Source organism: Gordionus sp. m RMFG-2023, chromosome 1 (genome assembly GCF_954871325.1).
Source record: "Gordionus sp. m RMFG-2023 chromosome 1, tfGorSpeb1-WG-v2, whole genome shotgun sequence".
Classification (NCBI taxonomy): Eukaryota; Metazoa; Nematomorpha; class Gordioida; order Chordodea; family Parachordodidae; genus Gordionus; species Gordionus sp. m RMFG-2023.
Genome location: NC_088775.1, coordinates 67,945,188 through 67,964,789, shown reverse-complemented (window position 1 = coordinate 67,964,789; position 19,602 = coordinate 67,945,188). Strand labels below are relative to the sequence as shown.

The following is a 19,602-nucleotide window of genomic DNA, read 5'->3' as shown; positions in this document are numbered from 1 at the left end:
TAAATATTTTTTTATAAGCAATTCTAATGCTAAAAATCGGATATTTTGGTCAATTTGTATGGTTAACGTTATATGAAATCATTGGGTTTTATTTCGTTTATTTTCAATAAATTTTTATATTGTAATGACAATTAGTTTAGAGAATCCTTAAAAGTGTCATCTTTAAACATCTGTAAAAATTTTTTTGCAAAATATTTTATAAGCTTTAGAAAAAATTTAGAATCGAATCGAATATTCGACGAATCGAAACGAATAATGATTTTGTTATTCGTACGAATACGAATAGCGCAATTATTCGATTCGAATTTTCGAATCGAATATGAATAATAATATTATTCGATTCGTTTTTTTGTAGGCCTAGATGTCACCATCCACTTTAAAGTATTGTTTATCCTTGAATAACTGGGATATCGATATGTGGCAGCAATAATATCTATATTTTTTTCTTATGTTATACCATATAATATTTTTTTCTTATTTTATATTTATAATATAATATCTTAATTAGAAACAGAAAAATAAAGTAAATTGTGTAATTGTTGTTTGATTTTTTAATAAATTCTAAAATGCTAAATAATATTATTAGATTAAGATAAGAATAATTATTTACTAAAGAGGGAATTTTTTAAATATTTTAATAGATATTAACCATTAATTATAAAATAAGAGGGACTATAAAAATACTAGATATATATTAAATACAGATGAAGAGGGGTTCTAAAGAAAATTCACCCGTCATCTCATAATTTTAATAATTATCACACGTCTAGTTTTATTATATAAAATTAAAATAATGGTTGAGATATAATCAAAATATTCAGATACCTGCAAAATATATTATTATTTGAGAATATTATTCAATCAAAAAAATGTAAATAAGAATTTTTTTGTGTATTCAATCAAAAAATGTTAATAAGAATTTATTTATCAAATAAAATGAGGAATAAGATAATGAAGTAAATAATTGGTATTCACGATTCAAGTTGGAAGTCTGAAGTAAAAAAAATGTATAACAGAACAAATAATTTAAATAATATTAACTAATTTGAAATGTTGGTCCTCTATTCGATTCAACTATATAATTTGTATTCACAACTCTTGGATGTATAAAGTAAAAAAATATCTTAAATAATAATAACTAATTTGAAATATTCGTCCTCTAGTCGACTCAAGTACAGAGAACTATTCGTCCTCTAGTCGACTCAAGATAAGAGAACTATTCGTCCTCTAGTCGACTCAAGTTCAGAGAACTATTTGTCCTCTAGTCGACTCAACTATATAATTTGTATTCACGACTCATGAAAGTCTAAAGTAAAAAAAATGTAAAAACAAAAAATATTTTAATAAATAATTTGAAATATTCGTCCTCTAGTCGACTCAAGTTCAGAAAACTATTAGTCCTCTATTCGACTCAAATTGACGACTCAAGTTCAGAGAACTATTCGTCCTTTAGTCGATTCAACTATATAATTTGTATTCACAACTCTTGGATGTCTAAAGTAAAAAATGTAAATAACAGAAAAATATCTTTAATAATAATAACTAATTTGAAATATTCGTCCTCTAGTCTCAAGTTCAGAGAAGTATTGGTCCTCTAGTAGACTCAACTATATAATTTGTATTCACGACTCATGAAAGTCTAAAGTAAAAAAAATGTAAAAACAAAAAATATTTTAATAAATAATTTGAAATATTCGTCCTCTAGTCGACTCAAGTTCAGAAAACTATTAGTCTTCTATTCGACTCAAATTGACGACTCAAGTTCAGAGAACTATTCGTCCTTTAGTCGATTCAACTATATAATTTGTATTCACAACTCTTGGATGTCTAAAGTAAAAAAATGTAAATAACAGAACAAATATCTTTAATAATAATAACTAATTTGAAATATTCGTCCTCTAGTCGACTCAAGTTCAGAGAACTATTCGTCCTTCTCTTGGATGTCTAAAGTAAAAAAAATGTAAATAACAGAACAAATATCTTAAATAATAACTAATTTGAAATATTCGTCCTCTAGTCTCAAGTTCAGAGAAGTATTGGTCCTCTAGTAGACTCAACTATATAATTTGTATTCACGACTCATGAAAGTCTAGTAAAAAAATGTAAAAACAAAAAATATTATAATTAATAATAAATAATTTGAAATATTCATCCTCTAGTCGACTCAAATTGACGACTCAAGTTCATAGAACTATTCGTCCTCTAGTCGACTCAACTATATAATTTGTATTCACGACTCACATTGGATGTCTAAAGTAAAAAAATGTAAATAACAGAACAAATATCTAAATAACAATAAATAATTTGAAATATTCGTCCTCTAGTCGACTAAAATTGACGACTCAAGTTCATAGAACTATTCATCCTCTAGTCAACTCAACTATATAATTTGAATTCAAGACTCAAATTGAATGTCTAAAGTAAAAAAATGTAAAATACAAAAAATATCTTAATTAAATAATAAATCTGAAATATTCGTCCTCTAGTCGACTCAAATTCACAAATCGAGTCGACTTGAGTTTACGACTTGAGTTCATAACTCGAGTTCACGGAGTTAGTCGACATATTCGACTAACTTACTCGAGACTCTGAGTCGGAGTCGGATGAACTCGACTTTTTAACAACACTACACCAACTATGCTGAAGACTTATTCTGATGGAACACATGTTGGATATGCCAAATACTTAAGTGTAAATTTTGTCAAAGTTAGAACCTTTATGCATTAACACTCCAATAATGAAGAGGATCAATTGGAGATAAAATATTGGTATCTTAATTAATCAAATTTTGTTAATATATAAATTTTGAATATTAAAACTTTTATATTTTTCTTTTAAATGAAATGACCTTTTCGCAATTTTTTTTATATAACTTTTTAAAAAAACTTAATATGTAAAAATATATATTGTATATAAAGAATAAAATTTTCAATATAGATAGTAATAAAATAAAAATTTAAAATTAAACGTTTGCCTTCCATACTAAATTATTATGGTGGCAGAATATTTGCTAATTATTACGTTACCAACCGAAATATGTATTAAAAAAAATTTTAGATATGATTTTAGATACTGGAAAGTGGTGAAACTAGACGAAAGAGGATTATGGAAAATGGTGTTAATTTAATTCTAAAACACGTAAGAGATGATTAAAATGTAAAATTAAAAATAAATATAATCAAATTTTAATAATAAAATATTTAAAATATGATTAAACCTATATGGGACAATAAGAATAAAACAAAATCCATAGATGAATTAGAAGATTATTTAATATACCATGAGAGTAAAGATGTTTTGAGTACATTTAATCTACCAGATGACTTATATTTGCTTATGGACACAATGTTACCGATATATGGAAGTTCAAGTTATGAAGAAGCAATATCTATATTAAAATGTTTTTGTAATTATAAAGAGGTAAAGGAGATAAATGAAAAATCTAAATCAAAAAATATATCTTATCCTAAAACTTGAATAAAATTGAATTCTGTAAATTAATACCAAATGTTAAAAAAGAAATAAATTCTTCTAAATTAAGAAATAAATCATATGATAACAATTGAAGAAATAATAGTGATTAAAGACAATAATGAAATAAAAAATTTAAAAAAACTTTAGAAATAAAGAAAATTAAAACAAATATTAAAAAGAGAGGCAAGGTGATTAAATATCTTGATGTTGAAAAAGTTTTTAAGAGTATGATATGGAGATCGTATGTTGAAGATGGAAGGAGAAAGAGAAATTTTTTTATAAAGAACAAGTTGAAGATAAATTATGATATAAAAAAATTGTTTAAATTGAAAAATAAAGGAGTAAAATTTAAAAAATAAAAATAATTAAATAATATCATAAAAAATTATTATATAAAACGAGACAATTCCAATATTCTATATTCCAAATTATGATTCTTATGAATGATTCTGATAAATTATTTATTCCATAATCATTTCAATTATTCCAAAATTATTTTATTTGAGATATATTGATCATAATATATATTTACAAACATTGATAAATAAAAAATAAATAAAAATGATAATAAATAACGAGATGAACAAGCTAATGTGAGGATGATGTTCAAGCGAATGATTAGACGATAAGGATAACAAGCTAAGAACAAATCAATGAAAAAGATATGACTGAGGCTAAACAACGAACATAATATCAAATGAAAATTCTACAACAAAGCTGAAAAATTTTTTAGAGGGGGAAGAAGTGAACAAGTTCAAGTTCAAAATTTGAAAATTCAAAGTCAAGTTCAAAAGAGAGAAAATGACTTACGACATAGAAAATGATTGTTATAAATAAATAAAAATTTTGTAAAAAAATATATATAAATTGTTGAAAGAGAAATGGGATGATCAATACAAACAGCAAATCAACAAGCAATGTTCAAACAACGATGTTTCACAAACGATATTCAATAAACGATTCAACAAACGATAATCAGATGGTCAAACAAACTATCTCAAGATATACGAACAAATGACTAATGGAGAAATTGAGAAACAAATGACTGGAAGTGAAGATAAGAAACTGAGGAAAGAAGACATTTAAAAAAAGAGGGAAATGTTAAATATATAAATTTTGAATATTAAAACTTTTATATTTTTCTTTTAAATGAAATTACCTTTTATCAATTTTTTTTATATAACCTTTTAAAAAACTTAATATGTAAAAATGTATTTTTTAAATTGTATATAAAGAATGAAACTTTCATATAGATAGTAATAAAATAAAAATTTAATTAAACGTTTGCCTTCCATACTAAATTATTAAATTTAAATTCGCATGATTTTTATTTAATATAAGTTCTTTCTTAATAAAAACAATGGAATAAACAATAGACAAATAAAAATATGCAAAAAATTTGTAACTATCTTTTTATATCACTCCCCACCCCCCCTCCCCGGCACTGCATAAGTGTCTGACTAGATGGAAAATTATTTTTCTATATAAATAAATGATCCATCAATGTTTATAGACTTTTACATTGACGAATATAACTAAATAAATAAGCCTAAAATGAATAAGTTAATTAAAATTTGATGATGGTATATTTTTAAATGATTATTTAAAATATAAATATGTACAACAAACAAAATCAGATTAGTGATATAAGCACCTAATAACAATTTAATATCGGCAACCGTACTAATCGACCTAATAATGATTATCATCAGATTTTTAAGATCCAATATTAGAATAAATTGTGTCATAAATAATTTTTATATAATAAAAAATCAGAGCGGCCAACTAAAAGATAGGCCCATACCGATATATAAAAAAATAATGATCGATATCGAGCTTATCCCATCTTATAAAATATTAATTAAGAATTATGAGTGTATTCTTAATTTCGAAATTATCTAATTTAACTTATTCTTATAAAATAAAAATATTAAATATATGTGTTGTGTGTCATTTAAAATTTAACCATTTTTATATAAAATTTTTGACAATATACTTAAATATTAGATACTATTTTATTAGTCCTTATTTCATTTCAAGGCCAAAACTCTTTTAAAAAAAATTATATAAAGAGCAGTCCAATAACTAAAAGCGTAAATAATTTTTTAATTTACACATTCAAATATATTTTAAAAAAATAAATAAATACTTCCATCGCAGTTTTCCCAAAGCATAAATGTGTTCATAGTCCCAACCTCGGTAATTTGTCGATCTGGCCCGTATAGCCATAAGACTTGCTGGCAACCATTTTCACAGGCTTTCTTTTGAAGGTAAACCGTAGGAGCGTAATTGCTATGTTCATTTTTTTTTCAAAATTTATGTCGGATAAAAAAAATACTATAGTATGTATTTGTTGTTTTAAATAAAACTATATATAGAATTTTAATCTAACTGCAATTGTTTTTTTTAAAGTAAGGGCCCTAACGTAAGCCTTCTTCTTTTCTATCAAAAAATAATATGCAGCCCCCCCCCCCCCCTCATCCCCAGGATATTTCATAATTTTAATTTAAAAAAAGAATGAATATTAAACGTGTCATTTACAAAATGAATTTATAATTATACATTCATTTTATGGTGAAAACTACTAGTTTATAGGGCTAAAAATAGTCTGGTAATCCAACTAATAAAATCGAGTTCTTTTATTTAATAAACTATATTTATAAATCGAAATAGTTGAAAAATAAAAGCGTTCAATCCAGCATTTCGCAAAATTTTATAATTTTTACTTTAAGAAACAATTTCCTTAAATTTTTAGGAAATTGGAGGGAAAAAATAGCGCAATAAATTGAAAACATATAAATTTTAATGAATACATGGGATATTTTATTAAAATTGTTGTTTAACTTAATAGTAATAATCAATAGATCATTAAATGGATTACCAATTTTATCCCATGATGACTGAAGCACTTCCAACGTCATTTGTTAAACATTGTAAAAGTATAATTCATGATTTAAATTATTTTGGGTTTGGCTCATTAAAAATTAGCAAAGCTGGAAATAAACGAAGTGCGAAAAAGGCAAAAAAAACTGATCGTTAAGATTAAATCATTTTTATAAAATTCTTATATATCTTTTAGATAATGTGAATAAAAAATATATAAAGATGTAGACACACTAAATCGTTTTAGAATTAAGAAATGAATGTATCTAAGACTATTTTATAATATATTACTATATGTTGTATTCCATATTAAATCAACCAAAAAAAGTCGATTCTCAACCCGATACCTTCGATTTTTTTAAAAATTTGTATGATGGTAGTATATACACTAACTAGTAAAAATGTAAAATTTTAATTCTCAACTCAGCTTACTTTATGAGATATGGCCATCTTTAGAAACGCGGAAATTCCAAAATACACTATATTTAATTTTAAATATCTCAAAAAGTAATTAAGCTAAAGACATGATTTAAATTTTATTAAATAGCTCTAAAATAGCTCTTTAATATGAAATAAGAAATATTTTTGTGAAAAAAAGTCTATTACCAAAAACCGGAAATGGCTATAAAATAAAAATTGCTCTTTTTTTTCTTTTAAATTTTTTTTACAGATAGACATTATACTTCTTAATATTTGTACAAAATCCTAGATTGGGACGAGTATTGGGCCAAAAATTATTACACTTTAAATATAAGTAGTATGGCTTAAATCCTATATTATATTAAATGTATAGTAATTTAGAAAACAAATAAGAAAATCCGTTTGGGATCGGGCCGGATATATTTTTTTATAAATCTTTCTGGCCGTGTTAGAAAAATTAGGCCCTATGCAGATCACTAGTAGACATTGTGTCATATTTAGCACATAAGTTTAGCTATTTTATTTTAGAAGGAAAATAATTGTAAAAATATTTATAACTTTATTTAGCTAATTAATATAAATTAATATTTTAATAAACATATTAATGTTTGGCCATTAAAAATCTATTTTCAAGATTGATTTCCATTCTTAAATATTCTACGTTGCTAACAAATGTATATTTAATTCCCGGGATATTCTCGCATAATTATATAAGTCAATAGGAGTTATTATAGGATTTTCATGAGGACGTTGCAGGCTTGCTCTAGCCGCCAGTCTCTTAATAATTCCCCCTTTGCCATTCTGCCTTGATCCCAAAATCATTATAATGGTTGTCGAGGTTTACAAAGTTTTTTTTGTTTTTATACTGGGTGACAGCTCCATCAGAAAAATAAAATATTATTGAAATCTTATCAAATCTTTCTTTCAAGAATAGAATTAATTTTATTTGAAATAAATGAAAGGAACAAGTATTGTGTTTGAGACAATCTGATATAATCACGTAACTTAAACGTTTGATGATATCGCCTTCGCGGTAATAAATCATAAATGGATGAAGTGTTGCCTATTATTAGTCCAATGGAAACCCTGAGCCTGATCTTAAACTACAAAAGCGTAGTTCTCTGCAAAATCGGATATTAGATATTCCCCATCCTTCAAATTCGATTTTAATGCTTAAAAAATGAGATTGTTCCGAGGAATTAAAATATTTAATTTTTCAATCAAATACTCCACAAATTCGTTGGCGGACTTTGTTAAAGTTTCGAGTGTAGTACAGTCAGCTGCCAACCATTGTTTAAATGTTATATAATCTATGGCATTATTATCAAACAATAAGTGTAGTCTTTCTTTAAGTTCCAAAGTGCCGGGACACATTTGGCATTTCCTCAAGTAACAGCAAGGCTGGGGAAGATTGCATAGACTTCATGCAGTAATGTTTAAAATCTTCTAAGGGAGGAAATGGAAAGTTATGCTGGTTTGTAGTTAACTTATCTAATTTACCACCAATTATAATTAACTTAAAATTAATAGAAGGTAATGTGATAGGGATCGTAGAAGTAAAAGGTAAGATGGGATTTGTTGAATATTTTTTAAATTTTTTCCGTCAAGAACTACAAATTTTTGATTAATTGATAAGCTAGAATTCACTTGTATCATCCACTATAAAACACCTCTAAGATCGTAGGGTACTGAATGAGTTATTCGAAATGGGTTGCAGCACAGGAATTGTAGACATTTAAAATATAATTTTTTTAAATTAATAAATAAATTTAATTTTTTAGAAAAATGGCTATGTAAAATTAATCAATAAAAATGACGACTGTTGTTGTTGGAATTAATTTTGAATATTGACTTTATGCCAAATATAATTATTTTATTTTAATTAATTATAATTAGATTAAAATAATCTTTAAAATGAAAATATATTTCTGACAATCACAATAATAATTAATTGTTGGCAATGAAAAATAAACTTCAACATTCACTAACAAAGTTGCCAGGACAAATCTCGAATTTAAGAAGAAATTTGGGACGAATATAATCTTTAGGTTGGGGTGAAGAGATTATTGAGCTCACTTTTTATTATCATAGTTGTTACTTTATTACTTTATATAAAATCTTATTATTTATTCCTTATAATGACTCCAAATTAAGGCGTTTTGCGTTATATTTAAAATAATACAATACAATTTGGTGAATGTTGTTTTGAGTTTTTTAACATTTAAAAAATGCAAAATAATAAGATTTTTTAGGATTTTAATTTTAATGCTATTATTCACATATATTTCCCACTTTTTAAAAAAATAATTACTCTATATTTGGTATAATATAGGATTTAAGCCATACTACTTATATTTAAAGTGTTATAACTATTGACCCAGTACTCGTCCCAATCTAGAATTTTGTACAGATATTAAGAAGTATAATGTCTATCTGTAAAAAAAATTTAAAAGAAAAAAAAGAGCAATTCTTATTTTATAGCCATTTCCGGTTTTCTATTTCCGGTTTTTGGTAATAGACTTTTTTTCACAAATATATTTCTTATGTCATATTAATGAGCTATTTTAGAGCTATTTAATAAAATTTAAATCATGTCTTTAGCTTAATTACTTTTTGAGATATTTAAAAATATAGTGTATTTTGGAATTTCCGCGTTTCTAAAGATGGTCATATCTCATAAAGTAAGCTGAGTTGAGAATTAAAATTTTATATATTTACTAGTTAGTGTATATACTACCATCATATAAATTTTTTAAAAAATTGAAGGGGGTCGGGTTGAATCTTCAGTTGATTTGATATGGAATACAACATATATAAATATCATTTATAAACACCATGTTGATATTAATAAATTATAAACCTATTTTTCTTCTCATGATTGATTATTTAAATAAATGTTTTCATACAATATTTATCCTTAATTATTAATTCGTTTGTGTAATCTATTTTAAAAAATATTCAAATGAAAATCATTTCAATCGAGACCTGCATGCCCGGCCAAGATACCCGAGCCGGGTCTAACGAAATTTATTTAAAAATACCCAGGTCGGGCCTTATATTGTAAATAGCCATTAAAAATAATAAAAAATATTTAAAAATTGTGTATCAGAGAACAATATATTACATTCATTCACTTATGGCTGAAAAATGATCCGTAAAATGCCGAATAGGAAAAAAAAAGACCGTAGAAATTTTTTTAAAGTGATCAGAGCCAAAATAATTCTTCTAAAAAAATCAGAGCCGAGCCTAAAAATATAAAACCCGGGTCCAGCCTAATTTTTTTTCTTTTAAATCCGGACCGTGAAAATGGTATCTCTGCAGGTATCTGCTTTTATAGGGTGGATCTATTTATTACTTGGCTGATAATATCGCTCGGCTAACGACATAATAAATTATTACTAAATATCGATCGGCTAAGAAATATAGCTCGGCTATTCGTATAATAAATTATTTATTACTAAATATCGATCGGCTAACCATATCATATATCATTTATTACTAAATATCGCTAAACTAACCATATAATAAATCATTTATTAATTAATATCGATAATTGCTATACTCACTTTATTATTAAAATTATATTTTTTGTCAAACCAATTTTACCTTTGTATATTTTTAGTTGATAAAATATTTAATGGGTGATCTTTACCTTACTGCTATAACATTTAAACATATAGCAGTTAAGAGATATAACAGACGAATTTCCTATATTTTTGGGACCAATATATTTGCATGGAAATTCTGATATCACCTATCAAACTTCTTTTTTTGCATTCTGTATTTTTATAAAATAAAATAAATATCGTATTTGGTCATGAAATATCTCAGAAACATAAATGGTGTTATGCCTAAAAAAAATTATACATGATATTTTTTTCTTTTAATGGGATTTCATTTTCTCGGAATGACCAAATATACAATAAAAAATTAAATGATTTTGATAATAATCATTTAAATATATTTTTGTCATATATAAAAAATTAATTTCAAAGAGTAATTTAAACATTTTTACATCCCTCAGGCTCAAAAAACCATATCATTTAATGCAGAACTAAAACAGAAAGGACTCGAAATTATAATATAAAATCAAATAAATAATATTCATAAAATTGAATTAAATGTTTAAGCCTTTTGGTTTTATAACAGATAATTTATCTTTGCTTCGACTATTAATTGAAATATTAAGGTTAATATTGTATTAGAAATTAGGATATTGATTATATGAAAAATATTCTTTTCTTTTTGAAAGATATCTTTCAAATTCTTTCTCTTAGAACATTATGATATCTTTAATTTTGTCGATTAATTCTTTTAAAGAACGTCTAAATTAAGTTATATAGGACAAAAAAAAATTAATTTTCATTATTACCACAATTATATTAATCATTTAATTTTATTTATTATATATTTGGTCATTCATTAAAAGAAAAATTATCTTGTGTAATTTTTTTAGAAATTCGCATTTACAACTTGTTTTTACTGAAATATTTCCCGAATCGGGTTTACTCGCTTAGGCATTACATTTCTATCCTTCTAATTTTCTATATTCTTATCGTTTAATTTTAATTATTTAGGGTGTGTCCTGAGTCAACTTATTTATTAACCTAAAAAGCAAAAGAAAAAATTTTAAAAAGCGAAATTCAAATACGAAAAAAGGGAAATAAGACAAAAAACGAGAAAATAAATAAGAAAAATAACAATGCCACCTAATAATTAAAACAACTTAAAATAGGGTGTCCTAGTTCAAAAGCTAGTTTAGCTAAACAGCAATTAAATATAAAAATTAAGTCGAACCTGAATTTAGCCTCACTATTTAGTATGCTTATAATTTCGTTATTATGAAAATATTTTTTATAAATTTTAATTACCTATTTTCGCTTGCCCTTTCCTATATTTCTAGAATAACGGATATATTTCGCCCATTGTTATAAAAATATTTTTTATATTTTAATTCCCTATTTATTCCCGATTTTGTGTCCCTTTCCAATATTTATAGAATAACAAATATATTTCGTCAATATATATTAGATTATATTACCCTAAATTTATATTTTAATCCGCTCTTTGCCGATTCCAAACAAATTATATTATATTATATCTATAATTCTAGTTAATAATTAATCGAATCAATAAAAATTTAAAAGAGACAATACTGATTTTTTTTAGCAAAATACAGAAAATAATGCACAATAAATTCATGGAAGGAAAACTAAAGTGTTGAACATTTAATAAATTTATTATCCCAGCTTCCAATTTGATTATAAAGAAAGGAAAATTAAATTTGGAAAACTCCTAAATGTTTTCATGCATCTTGGTAGAATAAGGCATAATTGATTAAGCTTTCAAAATTATTTTTTTAAATAAATGACAAATAGAAAAATATTAAAATAAGCCATCTTGCGGATAGAAATATATTATTACTTTAAAAATAGGATTCATGAGAAAATTACTTCTTAAAAAGATATTGAAACTAAAATATGATATAAATAATTTTTTATATTTATCTAAATATTTATTTAATTATAAAAAAACTATTTTAAATCATAATAGAGCGTATGAAATACAATAATCCAAAATGAATTATGTAAATAATTTTTTAAATCTATTCAGCATTTATCTTAAATAATAAAACTATTTTTCATAATAAACTATTTTTCATAATAAAGTCTATGAAATACACCAATCTAAAATAAATTATTAAAATAATTTTTCATACCTTATCAGTAAATATTCAAATAAAGTAACCCATAACCGAAAAATAAAAAAATTTATCATGTTCAAAAACTATTTTAAATAATAGTAAAGCTAATGAAATAGAACAATCTAAAATAAATTTTATACCTATTCAGACATTTATTTTAATAATAAAAACTATTTTAAATAATAATAAAGCTTATGAAATACAACAATCTAGAATAAATTAACAGACAAAAAATTAATATAAATAAAGTGAAAATCCACTGAAATATGATTATATATAAATACTCGACTATTTATAGCCGCACAATATTTATTAATAATATCTTATGTAATTATCCGAGCGTGCTTATAAATTATTCGTTATGTGGGTAGCCGAATGATATTTAGTAATAAATAATTTATTACGTGGCTATCCTGGCGATATTTAGTAATAAATGATCTATTATGTGGTTAGTCAGGCGATATTTAGTAATAAATGATTTATCATGTGGTTAGCCGATTGCCATTTAGTGATAAATAATTTATGCGGCTAGCCTGGCGATATTTAGTAATCAATGATCTATAATATGGTTAGCCGAGCGATATTTAGTAATAAATGATTTATTATGTGGCCAAGTGCTATTTAGTAATAAATGTTTTAATATGTGGCTGACCTAGTGATATTTAGTAATAAATAATTTATTCTGTGGTTAACCGACCGATATTTAATAATAAATGATTTATTGTGCGGTTAGCAGAGCGAAATTTCCCAGTAGAGGGATATTTAGTAAGAAGAGAATTATTATGTGGTTAGCCGAGTGATATTTCCCAGCCGTGTGATAAAATGACACCCTCAATTAAAATGATATATATTTGAATATTTTTAAAAATCTAGGATAAATAAAATAATTATACACAAATCTTCTGATGTTATAAATCTTTTCTTTATTAATAGTTTCTATAAAAACATTTATTTAAATAATCAATCATGAAAAGGAAAAAAGGTATATTATTTAATTGCAATATCAACAAAATGTTAATTTTATCATTCATTCTTAATTCTAAAACTGATTTATATCTGTATCTTATTTTTTATTCAAATAATCTAAAAGATAAATAAAAATTATGAGTTTTATAAAAAATAAAGTATATTTTTACATTGCTTTACACATGACGTATGACAAGGAAGGGCTCCAAGTTAAGCATAAAAAAATGAATATTGTAGTTTTAACATTAAAATTATGGTAGATATTATGAAAAATTAGATATTATGATAAATCGCTTATAAAATTTAAAAAAGTAAATAGAATTTTATTTAAATTTATTATTCTGATTTTAATTAAAATGTTAATTATTTTTAAAAATGATTGCTAAATATAGTAAAACTATTTTTTTAAAAAACTGGTGTTATTCTTACTAAATTTCATTTAAATTCTTTGATTAATTAGTAAATCGAAAAATTATTTTGCAATAAAAAAATTATGGGTTACATAAATAATTTATAAAGTAACTGGCAATGTAACAAGTTAGCTCTAAGAGTCACTTTTTAAGAATTTAACTGGTGTGAGCTGTCTTATAAATTGAAAGGAATGACCAATTTTAAAAAAGATACATATATTATCTAAATTACACTTATGATTCGATTTATTAAAAAAAAGAAGCCTTTTCACAAGAGACCCGTTTTGAAAATAATGATTGTTAGGTTACGGTTTTCAAAAAAAAAAAATCTGGGTTTATTTTATACAAAATTAGTATTTTTTAGTATTATAAAATAAAAAGATAAGTTTCATGTACACGTGATTTGATCAATGTGAAAAATGGAAATGGCCATTAGTAAATCCCCATGCAAAAGTAAAGTGTTTTAGTTTTCAAAAAAATATAATATTAATTAAAATTGTAAATAATTGGGTCGCTCCACTTAATTTTTTGTTGTAAAAGTATAATGCAAAATAGTTTTTATTTTTTTATATATTTTTAATAAAATATCGTTTCAATTTAAACAGTACATTAAATATATTTTTAATAATTTCATATTACGATCCGAGTTTGATATCCCCGACGCCACCAGGCCACGCCCTAACATACCTAGCGTCGGTGTAGAGGGCGATGGAGTCAGATCCGTTGGCGTAATAAGACCCCACGGGGGAAGTTATGACGTAAAGTTGGGCACTAGTGGAAGAGGCAACTCCTAAGGTCGGCTTTATATGGCGTTTATTATGGGTTTATAATGTTTTACGAATAAAATGATATTATATACTTTTAAAATTTTTTTTACTCTCTTTCTTATTATCAATTAGAGATCGGCAAAGCCCGGTCCATTATTATAATGGAGCGGGCAATTTGTACATTTTTTTGGACCGGGCCGGAAAACTTATACATAAAAAAATCAGACAAGCCTCGCAAATTGCAAATTTCTGATTTTCGTAAAATTTTAATTGGCCAGTTCGGGCATCAAGATTTTAATATATTCTTTTGAATTTCAAGCTAATATTTTGATTAATACTATTATAGAATAATTTTTAATATGCTTATTTCTTCGTTAGGAGTCCGAGATATCTTAATTATTTTTAAAAGACTTAAATTTTTAAATTCTTATGATTATCTGTTTATCTATTTTATTTAAAATTACATCTATTTAAAATCAATTTACATTATATCAATCTAATAGAAATAAAAATATCATAAATGAATAATAATACAACCCTATCTAAATATTAAATTTTAATTTACATTCATAGTTAGTTAAATCAAGATTTGAATATTACTAAAACTATGATTTTTGGCATTTCTTGATTTTAAATTGAGATATGATTAGAATGATATTTCTTACTTATAAATTATTTTAAATTTTAAAAAATCTAAATTAATGAAGTGTTTGATTACTTTTAAAATATTTTGAACAGAAGAAAAAGATAAATAAAATTTTCACAATGGGTAAGATTTGAGGTCGGGGTAGACTGGATAACTTGTGAAAAATATTTTTCGGGCGTAACCTGAAATTTCCAAAAAAAATAAGCCTAGAACTATGCATTTTTTCCCTTTATATAAAATTATTTTAAGGGCTAGGCAAGATAAAAATTCATGAGCTGGGCCCAAAAACTGGATCAACTCGCCCAAAATACCAGACCAGGCCGTGTAAAAATTTAATTTATATATGCATTTGCTATTGTATATATATAGCATCTATTTCTAATTGAAAAACAAATTGACAGGGCTGAGAACCCAAAACAGATTTTACTCAACTCTCACCTAAACCCTATCTAAAATTTAGGATGGTAGAATTGTTTTTTTTTCATTTTCGGTATTAAATCATTTTTATTAAATTTTATGTACATATTTTACCGCCATATTTTGTAATTTTGTTATCTTAGAATATATTTTGTAAGAATATCAATTGTTTTTGTTGAAACTTTTGAAGTACTTTTTTTTTATTTAACAAAACAAATATTAAAGCTATCATCTAATATATAATCTCCATAATCAAAACACGATCGTTTTCATATCTCCCTAATGTATTTAAAATTTAAGGAGACTATATATTGTAATGTTAATTTTTTGCTCTCTATGAGAGTCGAACCACAAACCTCCCCTTTCAAAGGCGTATGTTTTACGCATGCACCAACTTGAATATAATCAAATAGTCCTAATGAGTTGACCTTGATCTGAAGTAGGATTGAGGTTTTTAGAGATTTACCTATCTCCAGGCTTGGAAAAAAAATTTCAAAATTATTAGGGGTTGGCCAGGTTTGAGAAAAATTTTTTTAAATTATTACGGGTGGGGCTGGGCTTAGAAAATATTTTTATGAATTATATTGGACTGGGCTTAAGGAAAATTTTTCGAAATTATTATCAGCTTGGACGCTTGGGAATTCTATTATCAACTAGATCAGACATTGACCTAAAACAAATTTTTGGGAGGGGGTTATAAAGAATAAAAAGATATTATTTTCAAATAACAGGTAACAACTATCATAAAAGTATGGAGAAAAACTATAATATACAGAGTTAGCAATCAGTCAATTGACAGGTCTACTCTAAAAATCGGAAGAAAAATAATTAAAAATTTATTTGAAAAAAGAATAAACAATATAAATACATGTGATCACAACTGCTTATTTCAATATCAAGAGGAGCATCTTATTAGTAACGAATTAAATGAAGTATATGATATAATACAAGGATTAGGCATTTTACAATGTGGCGATGATCAAAATACTTCAAGTGATTTCATAAAACTAGTAGTAAAATAGGCATGTTTAGTAGTAAATTATGTGGAAAGCAGTAATTTCCATAAGAAACAATCAGAATCCGGCCTCAAGTTAGTGGAATGGGTTTGCCCGCTATGCCTATTAAGAGAAGTGGTATTTTACTAGTTCCACTTCTTCTTCAGAAAGAAGTTGGTCGATTTGGGTTAATATTCATACTAAAACAAAAATAGATTGAAGATCTCAACAACTGGAAAATTGATTAAAAATATTAAATATAATGATAATATTGAATATGAATCAGAACAAAACTCTGCCATGGGGAGCGAAATATTAGCTATAGAATGACAATGAATTTAAATATTATAAAATCAATATTACTATTATATACAAAATAATATTGTCTTATATCAAATTTAATTTGACTGGCCATATTGGACAATTAACCGAATCATTTTGATGGGTCAAATACACAACCCTGATAATAATTATCAGAGACTTGCAGGCCCGGCCCTAAACCCGGCCCGGGCCGTATTATAAATTTTTTAAATATACCCGGGCCGGGCCTAAAAAAATTTTTTTTTAATATATCCGGGCCGGGCCGGGCCTACAAAATTTTTTTTTAATATATCCGGGCCGGGCCTAAGATTGTTAAACCCGGGCCGGGCCAAAGATTGTTAAACCCGGGCCGGCCGGGCCTTATTATTTTTTATAAAAATTATTACATTATGAGTTAATGGTTATAAGATTATATTATATTATAGTTATGATTAATATAATATTGGGTGATGGTTAACACTACCTAACACCCACAGATCGATCTAATTATTAATTTCCTGCAAATTTATTCAAAGTATTAATATATTTTTTTATAATTCATATCTAAATTTTTACAACATATTTTACCAAAACAATCAAATAAAGGAATATCTTAAATAAGCCCCAATATTCAAGTATTATTAATATAATTTTTTATAATTCATATCTAAATTTTTAGAATATATTTTACCAAAACAATCAAATAAAGGAATATCACTTCTTGAAGTTTGTAATACCTTTCAAAGCGAAAAAGGAGAAATAAAATTGATTTTACTTAATATAAAGCATTTTTTAATTGAAAAATTTGTTTTACACAAGTATCATTTTATTTCTCTTTTTCTCTGTCCAAAATTCAAGCAATTACGTATGTAGTCAGGGACAGATCGCAAGATGACGGAAAACTATATAAAAGATTATATTAAATTACAAGAGGCTCAGGAAGTAAATGAAATACCATCGACCAGTCAAATTACGACTGTTGTTAAACAAACTGAATAGTTTTATGACAAATGGGGCGATGGTAATTCTGGTAATATGTCAATACCCGATGATGAATATTATAATTACATAAATAAAAAAATAGATGAAACATTTAAGGTGGATAATTTGTTAGAGTGGTGGGCGGCTCATCAAAGCGAATTTCTAATTTTAGCAAAATTGGCAATTCTTGCTTCAAGTGCAAGCTGTGAGCGGAATTTTTCCACTACGAGAATTCTTGAAGAAAGAAGAAGTAATCTTCAACCTGAAAAGGTAGATATGCTTCTCTTTCTTCTTGATAATTTGTGAATTTTTAATATCTTTCTTGAGTATAGGGTTTCGTCAATCATGTTGGTTTTTTACTTTGCAAACTGTCAAATATTTATTGCATTTATTATATTTACCTTGAGTCATGAAAGTTTTTAATCCAACATTTTTCATTATTCTTTTTTACAATATTATATAATACAATTATCTTCTTTTGTTAAAAATTTATATTATAAAATAAATTATATTAATATTGTGCAATTAGATTATATTTTCAAAATACTATTTATTATACATGCATTTTTTTAAATAGCGATTTATTTTTATTTTATAAATTAAATAGTAAATTAAATACAATATATTTTTTTTTTCTCTTTAGCTTTTACCTTTTCTGGTGGTAAGCTCCTTCAACATCTCTCTCCACTTTATGTTATTCGTACAATATCTTTTATCTATTTTATACTTCTTTATATTGGCTCTAACTTTATGGCCCCATTGAAGTTTTGGCCTTCCTCTTTTACGTTTGCCCATCACTTCCAATCTTTCAACTTTATTTCCTATGTAGTTCATAGGCCTTCTCATTGTGTGCCCATACCACCTAAGTCTGTTTACCATTAACTTAGTCTTAATGGGCACTACCTTACTATTTAGTATTCTTGTACTGCGCACCTTATCCTTTCTTGTTACCCCAGCAATCATCCTCAGCATTCTCATCTCCATAGTTTGTAGACTTCTCTCGTCTGATTCTTTGGTTGGCCATGTTTCCGAACTATGGTTGTACTATGGAACTGTAAATTTTTCCCTTTAATTTGTGTGGGATTCTTTTGTCAAATAGCACTCCAGATAAAGATCTCCACTTTAACCACCCTTGATTAATCTTATTCTTTATCTCTTTTTCTATTGTGCCGTTTGTTTGTATAGTGGAGCCCAAATATTTGCAGCTTTCAATTGCGGATATCTGCCAATCATTTATATCAATACTCTCCGTTTCATCTCCTCCTATCACCATATACTCCGTCTTTTCTCTATTTACTTTTAATCCGTGCGTTTCTAGGATATTTATCCAATTCACTAACCTTTCTTTCATTTCATCCTTGGATTCGGCAAGTATCACAATATCATCTGCAAATATCATATTCCACGGGACTGTTTGAGGTAAAGACTGTGCTAATATATCTATTACTGTAATGAAGAGAAGTGGGCTGAGAGCCGACCCTTGATGAACTCCTTCGGCTATTGTGAAGCCTGCTGAAGTACCTGTTGTGCTACGGACCATTGTTGTATGTCCCATATACATATCCTCTATTATTCTTATATATTTTTCGGGAACTTTTTTGTGGCGTAGCGCCCACCAGATAAGTTTTCTTGGGATTCT

General features: G+C 25.8%; 1 protein-coding gene across 3 annotated transcripts in view; it reads right to left on the bottom strand.

The window, feature by feature from the left end:
* Nucleotides 1-19,602, bottom strand: part of LOC135922691 (branched-chain-amino-acid aminotransferase, cytosolic-like) — a 49,031-nt gene that overhangs the window by 13,663 nt on the left and 15,766 nt on the right. For all 3 annotated transcript variants that reach the window (XM_065457123.1, XM_065457122.1, XM_065457124.1), the window contains exons 5-6: nucleotides 14,497-14,657; nucleotides 5,624-5,766 (exon numbers count right to left, since the gene is read on the bottom strand). In XM_065457123.1, the coding sequence (XP_065313195.1) occupies nucleotides 5,624-5,766; nucleotides 14,497-14,657 (304 nt within the window). The remainder of the gene's footprint in view (nucleotides 1-5,623; nucleotides 5,767-14,496; nucleotides 14,658-19,602) is intronic.